Source organism: Panulirus ornatus, chromosome 40 (genome assembly GCF_036320965.1).
Source record: "Panulirus ornatus isolate Po-2019 chromosome 40, ASM3632096v1, whole genome shotgun sequence".
Classification (NCBI taxonomy): Eukaryota; Metazoa; Arthropoda; class Malacostraca; order Decapoda; family Palinuridae; genus Panulirus; species Panulirus ornatus.
Window position 1 is genome coordinate 15,323,010 of NC_092263.1, and position 16,417 is coordinate 15,339,426.

Here is a 16,417-nt window from a genome sequence, read left to right on the forward strand (position 1 = left end):
GAATAACTCACACAAACAGAACATAATGAAGAACATGTGAAGCATCGGGTCTCATGTTCCTTCCATGTGAGTTAGATATTCCCAGGCGGCACAAGAGGCATAGAGACTCGTAGTTTTCTAATTAACTTTTAGTATTTCGTTATTCATGAAACTACGCGGTACACATAGAATCATTTTACAAATGTTTACCTGTTTAAGAAATGACTTAATGTCTTGGAGATGTCTGTAGGTCGAAATTATCAAAACCTGATTGGGTTGTAAAAGTCAAAACCTTAATGAGGTTGTGGTAACCATAACAATACCTGATTAGGTTGTGGTAACCACAACAAAACCTTATTGAGTTGTAAAAACTATAACTATAAGTACTGGGTTGTAGTTACCATAAGGAAGCCCGAGTGAGCAAGATTCTACAACCCTTGAGCACGACGGTGCGACCCATGTGTGAGATGACCCGGCTTATAAACCACACATCAGGTCAAAGGTCACATTATCATACCCAAGGGTCGTGTCATCATTTTTAAGGGTCATATCGCCTTTCTATGAGACCTGGAAACCACTTTATATCCTATGATTACGGCATAGAGCATCATAGAATGGTGCCCCTAGATAATCTAGTAAAAGGTAATACACCCACATGAGGATCTCTTAGCCAACTTGCTCTATTGTTTCCTGTAGTTCCAGGCCCATCATCATGATTATGAGATCAATTCTTATATCGTTACATGCATTTTCTCTGCAGGAAAGGAACAGTAAATGTAAAAGCGAACATAGAGTTAAATGACCCCCTAACATCCACACCTAAGCATTGTGCGTTTTCGTCTCGTCACTATTCTCCCTTTTTTTTTTCTGTGACTAAATAGAATGCACCGAGTAGAGGCCCACAGACGAGAGTCCTCCAGGCATAAGAAATGTGGGGGAAGCTACACCCTGTACTGTACTTCCTCTACCTTGTAACACTCTCCCCCCCCCGCCAAAAAAATAAAGGCCTACTTAAAGCTTGAGATATACAATTCTCTGGCCTGATTTTTTTTTCCCCTTTTTTCGTTTTGCAAAGAAATTTTTCTTGGCATGTTCTGCAGATTGAACTCGTCTCTCTAACAATAGCTAGGAAAGAATACAGGTGTGAGGGCTATTCAGGAATTGTGTATATTCATCAGGTCTTAAGTTTTCGTGTGGAAGCGAATTCTTAATACTGACTGAACAGAACCTTCCATTCACAATTCCTGCGACATTTAATGCTGATGGATTTCTTATACAAGAGCATTTGAATATGGAGTCTCATTAGATTATAAAGTGAATAAATGATGTAAGAAAATACGTTTATTACTGGAAGTATGAGCAACATTATGTCAATCTTTGTAAATATTTTACATGGGTTACTTAGAGAGAGTTATGCACTTGTGTTGCCCCGTCACCTAACCTTGTCTTTACTCCTGTCTGTGCATACATAAACACACACACACACACACACACACACACACACACACACACACATGTATACATATAGCAAATGATTGCGACTTACTTCCCTTTCTTGCCCTATGATCTCCTATATGCGTCCTACAGCGGTCAGGAATTGGCTGTACCTACCACGAGGGACCACAAGATGTGTGGTGATGTCTGTTTCCCTTATTGTTAGCGAGAATGTTTGTGTTCAGAACGAGAGAGAGAGAGAGAGAGAGAGAGAGAGAGCGCCACTCATAGATGCCTGGTAGGTGTAGTTTGAAACGAGTGTGTGCTTCGTTGAGTTCCGTTCAAGACTGGGTTGGATGGCAGGTTTATTAAGGCATGTCGAGTCGTTATGATGTGTTTATGTTCTGTCAGAGGTACATGTCTCCTGGAGGAGGTGGGTGAGGGATCTGTAAGTATAGGACGCTGACGTATGTAACAAGAGGACGTTTTTGATATCTTTTTATTCTACTTGGGTGATGGCGGGTGGCTGGGATGTGGTTTTGAGCTGGGAAGGATCCACCGGATTTCAAATGAGATGAGTGCCAAGTATGGTGAGGTGAGACCGTGTCTTGATATATGCGTGTGTATGATTGTGCTCATGTTAAATGCTCGTGGTTGTCAGGCATCAGGTGATTGTCCTCAATACCTCTTTTTTCTGTGTGTTTAGTTTATAGTTTTGTTGTACTTGCCAGCGACATAATGGATAAGTAAGGAGGTGGAGCACATTTCTGTGTGAAGTGGACGAATTACATGTGGGGGAGACTGAGGGATTCTGAAGGGGAATTTAGATTGTTGATGGCCTTTGTGTTAAAGTGAGAGAAGAGAGTGTTTACTGATATCTGGTCTGACCCGAGTGGTAGTTGTTGATTATTTGTGATTATGAGAGGATGGGAGACGATCTGCTATCTGCCAAGAGTTGATAGGGGTAGTGGTGGATTTCTATGGGGATGCAGTCATTCTGTTTGGAGTGAGCCAGTGCTTAATTGTCATATCAAGTGTTGCATGTCTGTTGCTGGCTGAGGAGTGTCAGGTGCTGTGATGTGTTCTTGAGGTCATGTGTGTATGAGAGAACTTTCACACGCTCGTCTGCATGAGGTGACGGGAAATCACGTAGGAAGAGATTGAGGATGGCTTAAGACACACACACACACACACGCACACACACACACACACACACACACACACACACACACACACACACACACACAGGGATACAATCTATAAGTAGAAAACGCACAAATTTGCATGAAGGAATGTCATTTTACTTCCATACGTCTGAATGTGAATCCTTAACTTTCCCACGGTTAGGTCGGGTGGTATGCACACCCGACGTAGGTGACTCACTCATACTGATGAGGTTTCGGGAGTTCATCTCATTACACTGTGAACAGTCACGACAATACCATGCAGGATGCGCAGTAGCCAGGAAGACACTCTGGGGGAAAAGCTTTGTAAGTGGCACGGCTGCACAAGATGCAGGATAACTGGTGGGTAGCTGAAGGTGTCTAGCAGTGCAGCTGAAAGAGTCGGAGAAGAGTACAGATAAATGTGACTAAAGTGTTCTCAGCTGGGGGTATTACAGGTGTGGTTAACAGATATATCTACAGCTGGAGATGTTACAGGCGTGGTTGAGAGATATATTCTCCCTATTCTTGTGGGATTGAGTCATTTTGTGTGTGAAGGAAGAGATGTGAATGAACTCCTTTTGTTTTCCTTGAAGCTTCCACTTTTTATGCAGTGTGGAAGATTGAAAACCGCTTCCGTTAGTGTCCAAGGACTCTGGATATGAGATGAATGTATATTTTACAGAACTCAATCTACCTCAGGTATATATATATATATATATATAAATATATATATATATATATATATATATATATATATATATATATATAATTCCTCCCCGGCGCGTTGGGTACGGGATTCTTATAGTATGGTGTTAGGAATTCTGAGTTATTGTAAAAATTGGAAAATCTTCAAGATACGACGGATGCGGGAGAAGCTTCTCACACACTACACCCAGAAGTAATTTACGTGGCTCTTACGATTTCACAGGAACAACAGTGACATGTTATGAATTTCTCTTTACCTTATGATATGCTTAGCATCAAGTCGAGACTCTTCAGTGATTAAGGAAGAACTGGAAGATTCTGATCATCCACCGAAAAAAAAAAAAAGGAAAAATTCTCTAATGATTATTAAAATGAAATTCACTCTTTGACATTAAGATGACTGACCTCACGATCTGGGATCCGGTAGGAAGGCGCTATATAAGCCAGCTCACCCAGGTCACAGATGCGAGTCTAGCCTCTGCTGCAACATGGTGAGGATGCCTATCTGTGCCCGTTGCTCGTCTCAGATTAACGCTAGAATAAACTGAAACTGACATCTATGTAAACGAAGTCAATTCGATATATATATATATATATATATATATATATATATATATATATATATATATATATATATATATATATATATATATATATATATATATATGGTGAGAACCACGAGGAATATGAACCACGAATAGTTCCCAATTGCACATTTGTGTAATGATCACATCGTCAAGGGATATACGAGAATGAGATGCGATCATTTCGTGGAAGTGCACTTGGGAACTTTTCGTGTTTCATTTTCGTCGCGGTTATCAGTAAGTACTAGATCACGCGGGCCAGTGTGACCAGATTCTATACATATTTATACTTGGTCACTTACTTCCTGCCTAAGTAATCTCTTTTATCATGGTAAGGGTTCTGCAGAGTCCAGGAAGTTAGCCCAGTCCACCGGTCAGGACCGTAGGTCTTAGATGTTGTGATGAGTTAAGGACCACCATACCACCTATACTGTCCTTATAGGATGCTATATCTTCAAGCCCTGTCCTATATTCAAGGTGTATATCTTAAAACCTCTAACCCTCCTTTTTTTACCTCATTTCAGAAGCTCCATCCACTTGCCGTGATCGCGACCCTTTTGGCATTCTATGGCCATGCTAGCGGGTACGGAGGACACTCAAGCTCTTCTACAAGAGGAGGAGGAGGAGGAGGAGGAGGAAGAGGAGGAAGAGGAGGAGGTGGAGGAGGAGGAGGAGGAGGAGGAGGAGGAGGAGGAGGAGGAGGAGGTGTCTACAGTGGGCCCGTCATCATTGCGAACGACCTCCCTGCTTTTGGCGGGGCAGTGAGCACTGGTTCAGCGGGAGGAGGATATGGAGGTTCTGGAAGTACCATTACCCTGGGTGCTGGTGGAGGGAGCTCATTCGGCGCTGGAATCGGCAGCGCCACCGGCGGTCTTCCCTCAGTCTCCAGTAGCAGAGGATATGGTGGCTCTGGTGGTGGTGCCATTGTCGTCGGCTCTGGATTCGGAAGCTCACACAGCAGCAGCAGTGGCAGTTCCGAAAGATATTTTGTCAGCTCCGGAGGTAGTGGTTTCTCTGCAGGAGGTGGACGTACTTCATTCATTTCAGGGCATAGTGGTGGCACCGGCAGTCTCCATGCTAGCTCCAGCAGCGGAAGATATGGTGGTTCCGTCGGTGGTGGCGCCTCTACAGGTTTTGGAAGTGGAGGCTCGTTTAGTGCAGGAGGTGGTGCTGGGGGCATCATTCAAGCAGTCTCGAGCAGTCAAAGCTCCACAGGTGGTATCTACAGAGGTAGTGGCTCTGGAGCCTCGAGCGGTCAAAGCTCCACAGGTGGTATCTACAGAGGTAGTGGCTCTGGAGCCTCGAGCGGTCAAAGCTCCACAAGTGGGATCTTCAGAGGTAGTGGCTCTGGGGCCTCGAGCGGTCAAAGCTCCACAGGTGGTATCTACAGAGGTAGTGGCTCTGGGGCCTCGAGCGGTCAAAGCTCCACAAGTGGTATCTTCAGAGGTAGTGGCTCTGGGGCCTCGAGCGGTCAAAGCTCCACAGGTGGTATCTACAGAGGTAGTGGCTCTGGAGCCTCGAGCGGTCAAAGCTCCACAAGTGGTATCTTCAGAGGTAGTGGCTCTGGGGCCTCGAGCGGTCAAAGCTCCACAGGTGGTATCTACAGAGGTAGTGGCTCTGGAGCCTCGAGCGGTCAAAGCTCCACAAGTGGTATCTTCAGAGGTAGTGGCTCTGGGGCCTCGAGCGGTCAAAGCTCCACAGGTGGTATCTACAGAGGTAGTGGCTCTGGAGCTGCCGCATTGACGAATCTTGGACAAAGTGGGTTCACCGGCAGCGTACAAGGCGGTTCTTCTGGTGGCAGATATGGAATTGGTTCTGCCTTATCCGGGGGACGTCAAGGTAAGGCCACATCCTCAGTCAGTTTCACGCTAGGAGCTCCTCGTGGTGGCTATAGCGGTGGTTCAGCCGGAGCTGGCGCCCAAGGCAGTAGTGCTGGTTTTGGTTCTAGCGGCTCGAGCTTTGCATCTACCGGAGGAGCTTCCAGCGGCGGCTACAGTGGAGGAACTGGTGGTAGTCACGTTTCAGTGGTTGGTGGCCATTCGAGCGGTCGTGGAGGAGGACGCGGAGGGGCTGTCGTCGGCGGCCGGGGAAGTTCTTCCAGCACCTACAGGGCAGGCGGAGGTAGCGGTGGAGGAAGCAGCTTCATCAGTCAAGGAGGTTCCTCAGGTAGTTTCAGCGCAGGTGGAGGACAGGGAGGAGCTTTCCACAGAGGCTACGGTGGAAGTAGTGGAGAACAGGGATCTTCTATAATCGGCAGCCACTTTAGTTCTTCAGGTGGTTCCAGTTCAAGTAGTGGTTTTGGTGCAAGTCAAGCAATATTTGTTGGCGGCAGTCAAGGAAGCTCCTCAGGTGGATACAGTGCAGGTGGCGCTGGAAGTGGAGAATTAATTCTCAGTCAGGGTGGCTCCTCAGGTGAATTTAGTGTAGGAGGCGCTGGAAGTGGAGGATTTATCCATCACAGTCAGGGAAGTTCCTCAGGTGGATACAGTGCAGGTGGCGCTGGAAGTGGAGAAATTATTCATAGTCAGAGTGGTTCCTCCGGTGGATTCGGTGCAGGAGGCGCTGGAAGTGGAGGATTTATCCATCACAGTCAGGGAAGTTCCTCTGGTAGATACAGTGCAGGTGGCGCTGGAAGTGGAGGATTTATCCATCAAATTCGGGGAAGTTCTTCAGGTGGCTCCAGCTCAGCTGTTGGACACTCAAGCGCTTTCGTGGGTGGTCATGGAGGTTCTTCAGTAGTTTACGGTGGAAGTAGTGAAGAACGTGGGGATGTTATCTTCGGCAGCCGTCGCACTTCTTCATTTGGTTCCAGCTCCAGTGGTGGTTTTGGTGGGAGTCAAGGAATAGTTGTTGGAAGCAGTGTCGGAAGTTCTTCAAGTGGATACGGTGCAGGTGGAGCTGTCAGTGGAGGATTCATCCAACAAAGCCAGGGAAGCTCTTCAGCTGGTTCCAGCTCAGATGATGGAAGCATTTTCCGCGACGGCCAAAGAGGTTCTTTAGGTAGTTACGGGGGAGCTAGTGGGGCTGTTATCACCGGCGGCCGCCAAAGTTCTTCCAGTGGAGGTGGAGGACAGGGAGCAATCTTCCTCAGCGGCCAGGGAGGCGCCTCAGGCGGCTACGGAAGTGGAGGAGTTCATGGTGGCGGAGGACAAGGTGGAGCCAGCATCGGCAGCCTTGGGTCCTTTTTGGGTGGAGGGAGCCACGAAATAGTCTCAGTCAGCAGTTCGGGAGGTTCCTCAGGTGGCTACAGTGTAGGAGGAGGAGGAGGAGGTCATAGCGCAGGACACAGTGCAGCTACCGTCTCCAGTTTCGCCAGGAGCTTCGGTGTGAGCACATCTGGAGGAGCAGCAAGTGGAGGCGTTCAAGTCGGACACAGAGGAAGTTCCGTTCCATATGGCATGTCATATAGTGGTTGAACACCCACAGGTCTTTTCGTGGTCAGCCATGAAAGTCCTTCTGTCATTTGCAGTATTTAGCTCTATTATATGCTTCTAAGAAGTATAATACGATATAGCTTGTTATATCATGTTATAGTTACTGTATTGCTGTGTTACCCTGCCTTGCTGGCGTTAAGGAAAAACAGAAATAGAATTATTGAAACAATAAGATTCATGATGAGAATATGTTATGATGTTTTTACCTGTAAAGAATACCAAAATAAAAGTTTATTTCTATGATTTTTACTTTCAACTTACGTTCTCAACAAACCCAAAAAACTAAGAAAAAAAAGAGTCCACTTAATTCTATTTTTTCGAGAAACAGACTTACTGCGAGTAGGAAATAGACAGTGTGACCTGATATATCATTCATGAATACTTTCCGACATGAATTACATTGAATTACCGAATATGAAGTAACAAGGGCAATTGGGTAGTCTAATTTCAAAGGAGACATTTCCAAAATACACGTAGGGCTAAAATATACATGTGCTGTTAGAGCGTTTATGATTTTAGAATTATCTTGAACACTTGCAGAAGGTGCCCAGCATTCTTCCATTTTTGCTTTTGACATGTTGGCGACCAGAATGACCCTGTCAACCAGCAATGATACAACCCAAACTGCCAATTAACCTTGTGAGGAACGAAACTAAATTTTTGAACACCTCAAAGGAATTCTTGAAATGTTAAACTGCTTATCTAACAAGTTGCTTGACTTTTAACTTGTAAAATCTTTGTTAAAAACAGATTCAAGTGTTAGGAGTACTAGATATCTATGGATTATACACGCACATTGAAGTATACGGAATGCAAAAGATTTGATGCAGTGTAGGATGAGTTATGAGGAACCAACAGGATGTACTGAAGTTAACTGGCAAATTGAAGTGTAAGAAATATGAATTTAAAGAAAGTTAATCTCTGGATTATGCGTATGGAATACAAAGGATGGATGAATTCAACCGAAGGATGAGGTAAGGAAGACAAATCATTAGTTGAAGTTAAGCACAAGATGACGGATGTGGAAGGCAAAATGTCTCAGTGAACATGACATGACTGCAGAATGAAATATGAAAAAATAAGAACAGGATTCAAGGAATATAGCGATAGGATGAGATATAAAGGCTATGTTAACGGATTTAAGAAATGTCTAGGCAATGTGAAGCACAAGAGGCAAGAATCTGGTGACAACTGCAGTGAACACCATGACATGCAGGGATGGACAGAGTGGACAGGATTGCGGACAGGAAGGAATTTGGATCCTCAATCGATCTTCGTATAAGATATGAATTCTTTGCGCAAAGTTCAGATAACTTCTGCCGAGTGCGTTGGATACCGAAAATCCCAAACGAATGCGTGGCTATATACAGAAAAATTACAGGTGTTACCGTACTCCACCTGCATCATAAGGTTACACCACGAGTAAAGATTTTTCACCGTGGGCGAGGCTCCATCACCGTCAATTGTCGAGGACGAGTAAGGTATCGTCGAAAACTTCTCACTCCAAAGGATACATCATTTCCCTGCTTCTGAATGCAACGCATCTTCGAAGATGCAGGGGACCGTGAAATGGGCTCCTGGGAAGATCACGTATCAGCATCTCCTTGCGTTTTGGAAATCAATTTCTTGAAGGGGTAATCTCAGCGATTTGGAAAGACATTGCCATGCACTACTGTGCCACATTCTTCACTGGACAAGACTCCACAGAATGAAGATCGTAGAGCAACTGTGGCCTAGATCTTCACTTTGAAATTCTTTGTACCAGGCGGAACAGAGGATCCAACCCATACTGATCATACGAAATAAACACAGAGAAAAGTGATCTGTGGAAAAATATATAACAAGGCTCTCACAAGAGGAAATGAAAGCTAGGGTAGAAATCCAATCTTATACACGTTTAGTCTCATTTTTTTCTGTTGAAAACCGGATTCATGATTTACGGTAATGTCAGTTTTGTTACTTTCAACTCAGCATGAATTCGTGTTCGCCTAAATATCAAAATATATCTTTTTTTTCTCTTTATTTCTTTCGTTGGAGTATTATTATGATCAACTTTACACGTTCTTCGTAGGTAATCATTAACCTCATCTATCAGTTAAAGAAAAAAAAATCAGATAAGTCTCATAGTATAAATAACACCAGTTCTTTTGTGTAACATGTGTGTGTGTGTTTTTCTTGTGATTCAAGTCTTTCGGAAGAGGATGGCTGAGGGCAATTATGTAACACATGTCCACTGTAGCAGCAACATGTTCAAACACCGCATCATCTTCATCTAGACTCATCTACTCCACAATAACCCTTTAAAAGTAATATAAAGGAATTGCAAACTAGCTTCTAGATTTTCCTCACGTGACAGTAAGATTTAGAGTTGCGGAAAAATGTTGAATGTTGTGTGGGTCACAAAGATATTATACACTGTATATCTGAAGGACACCTTCCAACGATGAGGATCACACAGGGTATGAACTGCTTCTTCGTGGTTTCGCGAGGAGTTACATTAAGATCTTTACGAAAGTATATTCTTTTATCAACATCCAGAAGAATATAGGACTCTCTCTCTCTCTCTCTCTCTCTCTCTCTCTCTCTCTCTCTATATATATATATATATATATATATATATATATATATATATATATATATATATATATCCTTTGGAGTAACATAGATTACTTTTACTGCAGCTCTTGATTCCTTACTTATACTGTGGTAACTGGTTTTCCAACTCTTTTTTATCACAGTTACAACATTCACTAATACTCCTCTTGTGTTCAGTGGTGTTGCCTACTCAAAACTTCCTTTCTCTAACCCTTAAACTTCCTCTCACATTTAAAGTTCCATGCCACCTCCAGTTCCACATTCCTGACGCGATATCTGTATTCTGCAGACCCACCTCTGTACCCCATTTTCTGTTGCGTTCCGAGACTAGTGAGTTGTCACTTTCCCTGTGGTCAAGGTTAAGAGTGCGGGAAAGACGTAGTGGGAAAGCGGAAACACTTAGACGTGTCTTAATTGCAGCCCTTGGCTCCCGTCCTCCCTCTCTCTCTCTCTCTCTCTCTCTCTCTCTCTCTCTCTCTCTCTCTCTCTCTCTCTCTCTGGAACACAACAACACACACACACGACCCACAATCATGTACTTTTTTTGTAAGCAAGTACACAACGTTACGGTAGATACATACCTACTACACATTTAACCACATTACACAGATTCTCACACGCGCTCAGACACGAGCGCTGAAGAAATCATAACCAGGGAACAACGCTGGCCTCTTGTTAAGCTGAACTGATGACCTGTAAACCACTTGTGGCCACCTTGGCAGACACACGCAACACTCCAATTATCAATGTCACTTGTAACGGTTCATTTACACTCATTATGTTAATACTTCTTGTGTACTGCTTGCCATTATATATATATATATATATATATATATATATATATATATATATATATATATATATATATATATATATATATATATATATATATATATATATATATATATATATTACTGTCTGCCATGTACTCGAAGAGACAATACAAAACCATCACTGGTATCATCACTCAAATTGTTTTAGTTATTACTGGTTATTATCCTTACTGTTGTTATTAGAACTGCTCATGCTGATGCTGTCACAATATAGACCATTATTACTGTCAATATTGATAACTGAAATACAAATTGCATCATGATTATCACCTTTTTGTTCTTCTTCTCTCTCTCTCTCATTATCATTATCAATGAGTGGTATCATAGTTATCATTATCAAAATTATCATTTTCACTATCATTACTGTGTTGTGTGAGTGAAATAGACCATCATAAACCAGTGTTATTTGATTATCAAGCTAGAAGTCTATTCCATCATCATCTTCATCATCATCTCATTATGATATTCAAGCGTTGCTGAATAATCTTCAAATACGATCAAGAGATCTTATCATTAAATCCATCAATTCTTAACTCTTGGATATTGAAAAGAAAGACCAGAGAAGCTAATATCAATTAGACATCTCATCCAGAGTGTTCATCTTCGATGCTGAAGATGGCTAAAGGAATCCTGAGCAGAATTCTACCCTAGAATCCTCTTTAAAAGAATGATGATATGAAAAGATGAATCTCAGAACGGAATTTAGATTTTTTGATCATAAAAGATCAAAAGGTAAATAAGAATCTAAACCCTTTATGCTGCTTGTGTAATGTGTGTTACAGAGTTCCTTTGTGTTCATGTTTCAATATGATTGACCCGGATATCAGGAAATACAAAAGATTTATATATTTTCATGATACTTGACCTCTGACGTCGTAAAACAAGAGAGGAAATTACAGTCTAAAAAGTCACAAAAAGTAGCCATGGGCCATGCATGTTTCATAGATATCTTTCTTCAAGAAAGGAACAGTCACTCGACTTTGTTAGAAGCAAGAACGGAAACAAAGGAAGAAGAAGAATTATAAGACCATAACACCAAACGTCACCATCATGTCGCAATCTGCCTCCATGTTTGTGTGTGTGTGTGTGTGTGTGCTACCTATGTCTCTCTTACACACAGATTCCTCAGATTCCTGCAGCTTATCTCCTGCTAGATGATGTTCACACCAAGGCCTGTTTCCATTGTATCCTATCCTCATTACTATACATTTACTCACGTTGAAATTTATCATCCATGCACCAGACCTACTTCGGAGTATGTCTAGTTCCCGTTGTAAGTTGATGCCACCATCTATTGTATACTTGTCTCATTCAGATAGGAATCCAACCCTTCTGGTGTGTTTGGAGTGTCACTCACATCCATCAGGTGGAGTAATTGCCCAAGAGAAGACTCCTGCAGCAGTCTCACTGGGGAACATCATACTTTTTGAGGAGTCTCCCCTGATGTTTGTCTTCGTTCCCCTCCAGTAAGAGAGCCTTCTATCCATCTAAGGAATCTCACCCAGTTTCTCCATGGAAATCTGGCTTCTTTACCAGCCTTCTGTGCGATAGTGTCAAATGCTTTCTGGCAGTCTAGTTACAGATATTCCACCCATCCTTCTGTTCTTGTCTAAGGTGGGACTCACTCTCACGTAGAAATCTGAGAGATTCGTTACACATGACCACAATGACCTCCTTTCCCTGAGAACATGTTGTCTAACACTTACTAATGTTTCTTCTCCACATGAAGTTATCCATCTGCTTTCTGATTATCTTTTCCAAGTGCTTTTCAGAACACGCTCGCCAGGGGGACGAGTTCGTAGTTCAGTGTGTTGATGTCTTCTTGTTTTTGCTAGATGATTTAAGACCAAGGAGGCTCATTAACATTGTTTTTTTGTTTCCGCTTCAGTCATCAGTTACCCCCCTGACTATACTCTGTAGTTCTAGTGATCCAGTCTACCCCTAACGTTCACACTCCAGGTTCATATAAATATAACTGCCTTGAGAGTTTGGTCATAGCTTGGTTGACTGGCTGCCATCTTGCACAAGCAAGTGACAATGCACTCACAGTGCGTTCACATGTTGCCTCTGACCTTCGACTGAGTTGTTTTTAAGTATCGTTCTCAAAATAGTACTGATATCGAAAGACCTTTTTACCCCCCGATAAGTTAGATTAAAAGTATTTAATGAATATCCTTTATTGAAGATTACTCCTCTCATGGAGGAAGGTGGGATTTGAAATAATCAATATTTCAGAAATGTTTCCTAAAAATCTGTCGAACAATCTAATCAGATATTGCATTGTTATCCCAGAGCAAACAATGAATACGTCTATCACGTATACTGTCATGTTACAACCATGTTGCCTGTTATGTAAACAACCTGTTTATATCATTTGGGTAGATGACATGGTTTGTCACCGGTAGAGGTATGAGAATCTCAGTACTCCATTGATCAATCCAAAGTCTCTCAAAAATGAAGAATCTAACGAGAATATAGACATGACCCCTGGACAGCGTTAAGTGTTCCTGATGCCCATTGGTCATTCAGATACTCCAGGCGAACATCCTTGGCAGTCTCATAAATCTGTCTCTTTATTGTGTGTTTGGCTCTGTCGGAATGTGATACAGCGCGCAAAATGTGTCGCACTCAGTGAAGACAACGCTACTGAAAGAGTGTGACGAGTAACAAGGGAATTTATGATGCATGATTTTTGAAAACAAAGAAAAATAAAATGTCCACATACTGTTCAGTAATTATAGCTATTGCTAAGATGATCTCAGGGTTGTGTTAAAGACTTAGCCGTTCCTGTTTGTTAAAAAGATCATGAGAAGCAAAGTCCTTGACTCGAAGTCCTCAGCGTATCTGTGTAGACACACGTCAGAACATAGTTAAGAAACACCTTAGACTACAGAATTGCATTCTAATGATCATGATTTTTAGAGCATTAAGGAATCTAATCCATCTTTATTTGCAGATGATTCACGTATGTTAGGGTGAGGATGGTGTGTTTCATTGCTCACGTTCCTCTCGTTGGTGTGTCACTGAAGAACGGTTGAAGGATCCTAGTTATTGCTCCCAGCGAGAACAGAACTTTTCTACATTGGACTGTCAAGGATTCAGTGACAAGGACATGGGAGAAAGAGTTCTGGAGAGAATCATATTGACATGTTTACATAAGACGAAATGATGAAAAGCAAACGATAAACAGATAAAAGATGAGACTAGATATTATTGTTTGGGATAGATGATGAAATGAGAAATAAAGCAAAGCAAAGATGTGGCTCTTTTTGTGGAGGTAAGTAAAGAATATAAAGTAATCATGTCCAGATGAGAGAGAGCTCGTAGATCATTCAGCGTTTTGTTTATAAGTACATATACCACAAACGTCGTGCTAAAAGCGATCTGAATAATGGTATTATACAGTTTAGAGTCTAATGTCTATCATCATGCGAGTGTTACCTTACGTGGCAAGCCTTATGAACAGCTAGGGTAGTGAGAATTAAATCCATAGAAACAACGAGGATGATGAGCACTTTGACAGGTTAGGGTGGCAAGTACTATAGACAGCAAATATGATGAAAACTATAGATACCAGTGATGGTAACTGCTATATCCAGCTAACGTAGAATGTATCGTAGATAACAAGGACGATAAGGCTTATAAGAAGCCGAAAAAAAAGTTATGTAGCGGTTAGCGTTGCTGACCATGATGAATGCACAGGATGCCTGGAGTCGAACCCTCACTGGTACAGTATTGTGAGGTTAAATATGAAAAGCAATGGTACAACTGCAGTGGTAATATATTCTTCATTCTATGTATGATAAAAGAAAATCTATGAAGTTAAGAAATTATAAATAGTATGCTTAACGTAACTGAAAAAGTTTACAATTATGCAGGTTTTGTTTATTGTATTCCATATATATCAGTAATGATAATGGTGGCTAATGCGGGAAACAGCAACAAAGTATAATAAATAAATATGAATATGCATATATATATATATATATATATATATATATATATATATATATATATATATATATATATATATATATATATATATATATATATATATATATATATATATATAGTTAAAAAACTACAGCATGATAGCATAAATTAGGTGAAGGAAGGTACCAACAAATGTATAGGCAAAGAATTATTTACCAGAATCATTACCCATGATATGTGACACCTCCTCCATGACCGGAGCCATGGAACCCACCGGAGCCGTAGCGGCCAGAGGAGAAAGCGCCGACCGGGCCACCGTAGCCGTGACCTCCAGAGTAATGAGACCCAAAGGTACTCCCGGATCCTGACGAAAATGATCCTAAAGATCCCCCGGATCCGTAGCCACCGGCGGAGTGGCCATACCCAGAGCCACTACCGAATGAGCTGCTGCCACCACCGTGGATGAAGCCAGAACCTCCACCATAGGCAGTTCGTGGAGCCCCGAGACTGAAGTGGATGAATCCACCAGAGGCACCAGACCCGTATCCACCGACGGAGCCACCGTGGACGGCACCTCTGTGTCCTCCTCCGTACAGTGCTCCACTGGAGGAGAAGCGTCCACCTCCGACTGAACCGAAGTGTCCTCCTCCACCTCCATATGTTCCACCGAAAGATCCTCCGTGTCCACCTCCGTAAGATGAGCCCAACGAAGCAAAGCTTCCACCTCCGGAGAACCCACCTCGTCCTCCACCATAAGAGGAACCCGTTGTGGCGAACCGCCCTCCTCCGCTCAGGAGACCTCTGCGTCCTCCACGTCTGCCGATTCCATAATCGCCACGGAAGAGTTCAGGGTTTCCAGCAGCCTCTTCCAGGCTGACCAACAGCACCAGCAGTGCTGAGACGTAGACCAGATTCTGAAATGAAGAGCACGTTTAAATCAGACTTCCATTCTTCGATGATTCAACACGCAACAGACACTTTAGCAAGGGAGTTGGACGCCTCGTATATGCATTCAATTTGCGTGACTCGACAAGGTCTATTTCTAGCCTTAAGTCACGGGTTGTCGCACCCACACGTCACGTCCTTACGAGGGGAGAAAGACACTGTCGATGGCCTTACCATTGCGATGCAGACGAGAGACTCACTGCTATCTCTCTCGTCCCCACCATCTTATATACTACATCTCTGAGTCATTTTCGAGGCGGGTTCTCACTCATAATAGCAACTGCCTGGGTTATCACTGACTATGTGCTGAGGTCACGTGACCGACCTCGCCCACAGTGACTGGGGCCCCCCCAACGAACCGATGTGTTTCACGAAGATTATATACTGCAAGTGTATAATGAATGCCAGAAAGATCAGAAAAGCACAAGTGTGTGTGTGTGTGTGTGTGTGTGTGTGTGTGTGTGTGTGTGTGTGTGTGTGTGTGTGTGTGTGTGTCTTACCAGAAGAAACATTCCCCTGCAGTAAGCACGAGTAATAAGTATTGGTTATCAAAATTCAAATAGAATGGGATGATTTCAACGTCAGAAGAGAAAACGATGAAGATATTAACACTTTCCCACAAGAGAAATGATTAAAAAGGTATAAGTTCAAGGCTTCACGTAAGCCACATCACTACTGACACTAAAATAGCTGAGGGCACTTTCGAAATTCTGAAACCAGTTCACCTTATTTATCTAGTGGGGCTTAACACAGAGGAAAAGAAAAATTCTCAAACCTGACAGATTGGGCTATATGTTGAAATAGTTCCA

At 42.7% G+C, this 16,417-nt stretch overlaps 2 protein-coding genes across 2 annotated transcripts; one reads left to right on the plus strand and one right to left on the minus strand.

Annotated features, from left to right (window-relative positions):
* Positions 1–4,296: 4,296 nt before the first annotated feature.
* LOC139761459 (uncharacterized) lies at positions 4,297–7,545 on the plus strand. The gene has a single exon (XM_071685687.1). The coding sequence runs from the start codon at positions 4,312–4,314 to the stop codon at positions 7,282–7,284; it is 2,973 nt and encodes a 990-aa protein (XP_071541788.1). The 5' UTR covers positions 4,297–4,311; the 3' UTR covers positions 7,285–7,545.
* Positions 7,546–11,523: 3,978 nt separating this feature from the next.
* On the minus strand, positions 11,524–15,806 carry LOC139761573 (uncharacterized). The gene is made up of 2 exons (XM_071685835.1): positions 15,783–15,806; positions 11,524–15,577 (listed from the first exon to the last, which is right to left on the minus strand). The coding sequence occupies exons 1-2, from the start codon at positions 15,783–15,785 to the stop codon at positions 14,888–14,890; spliced, it is 693 nt and encodes a 230-aa protein (XP_071541936.1). The 5' UTR covers positions 15,786–15,806; the 3' UTR covers positions 11,524–14,887.
* Between the last annotated feature and the right edge of the window lie 611 nt (positions 15,807–16,417).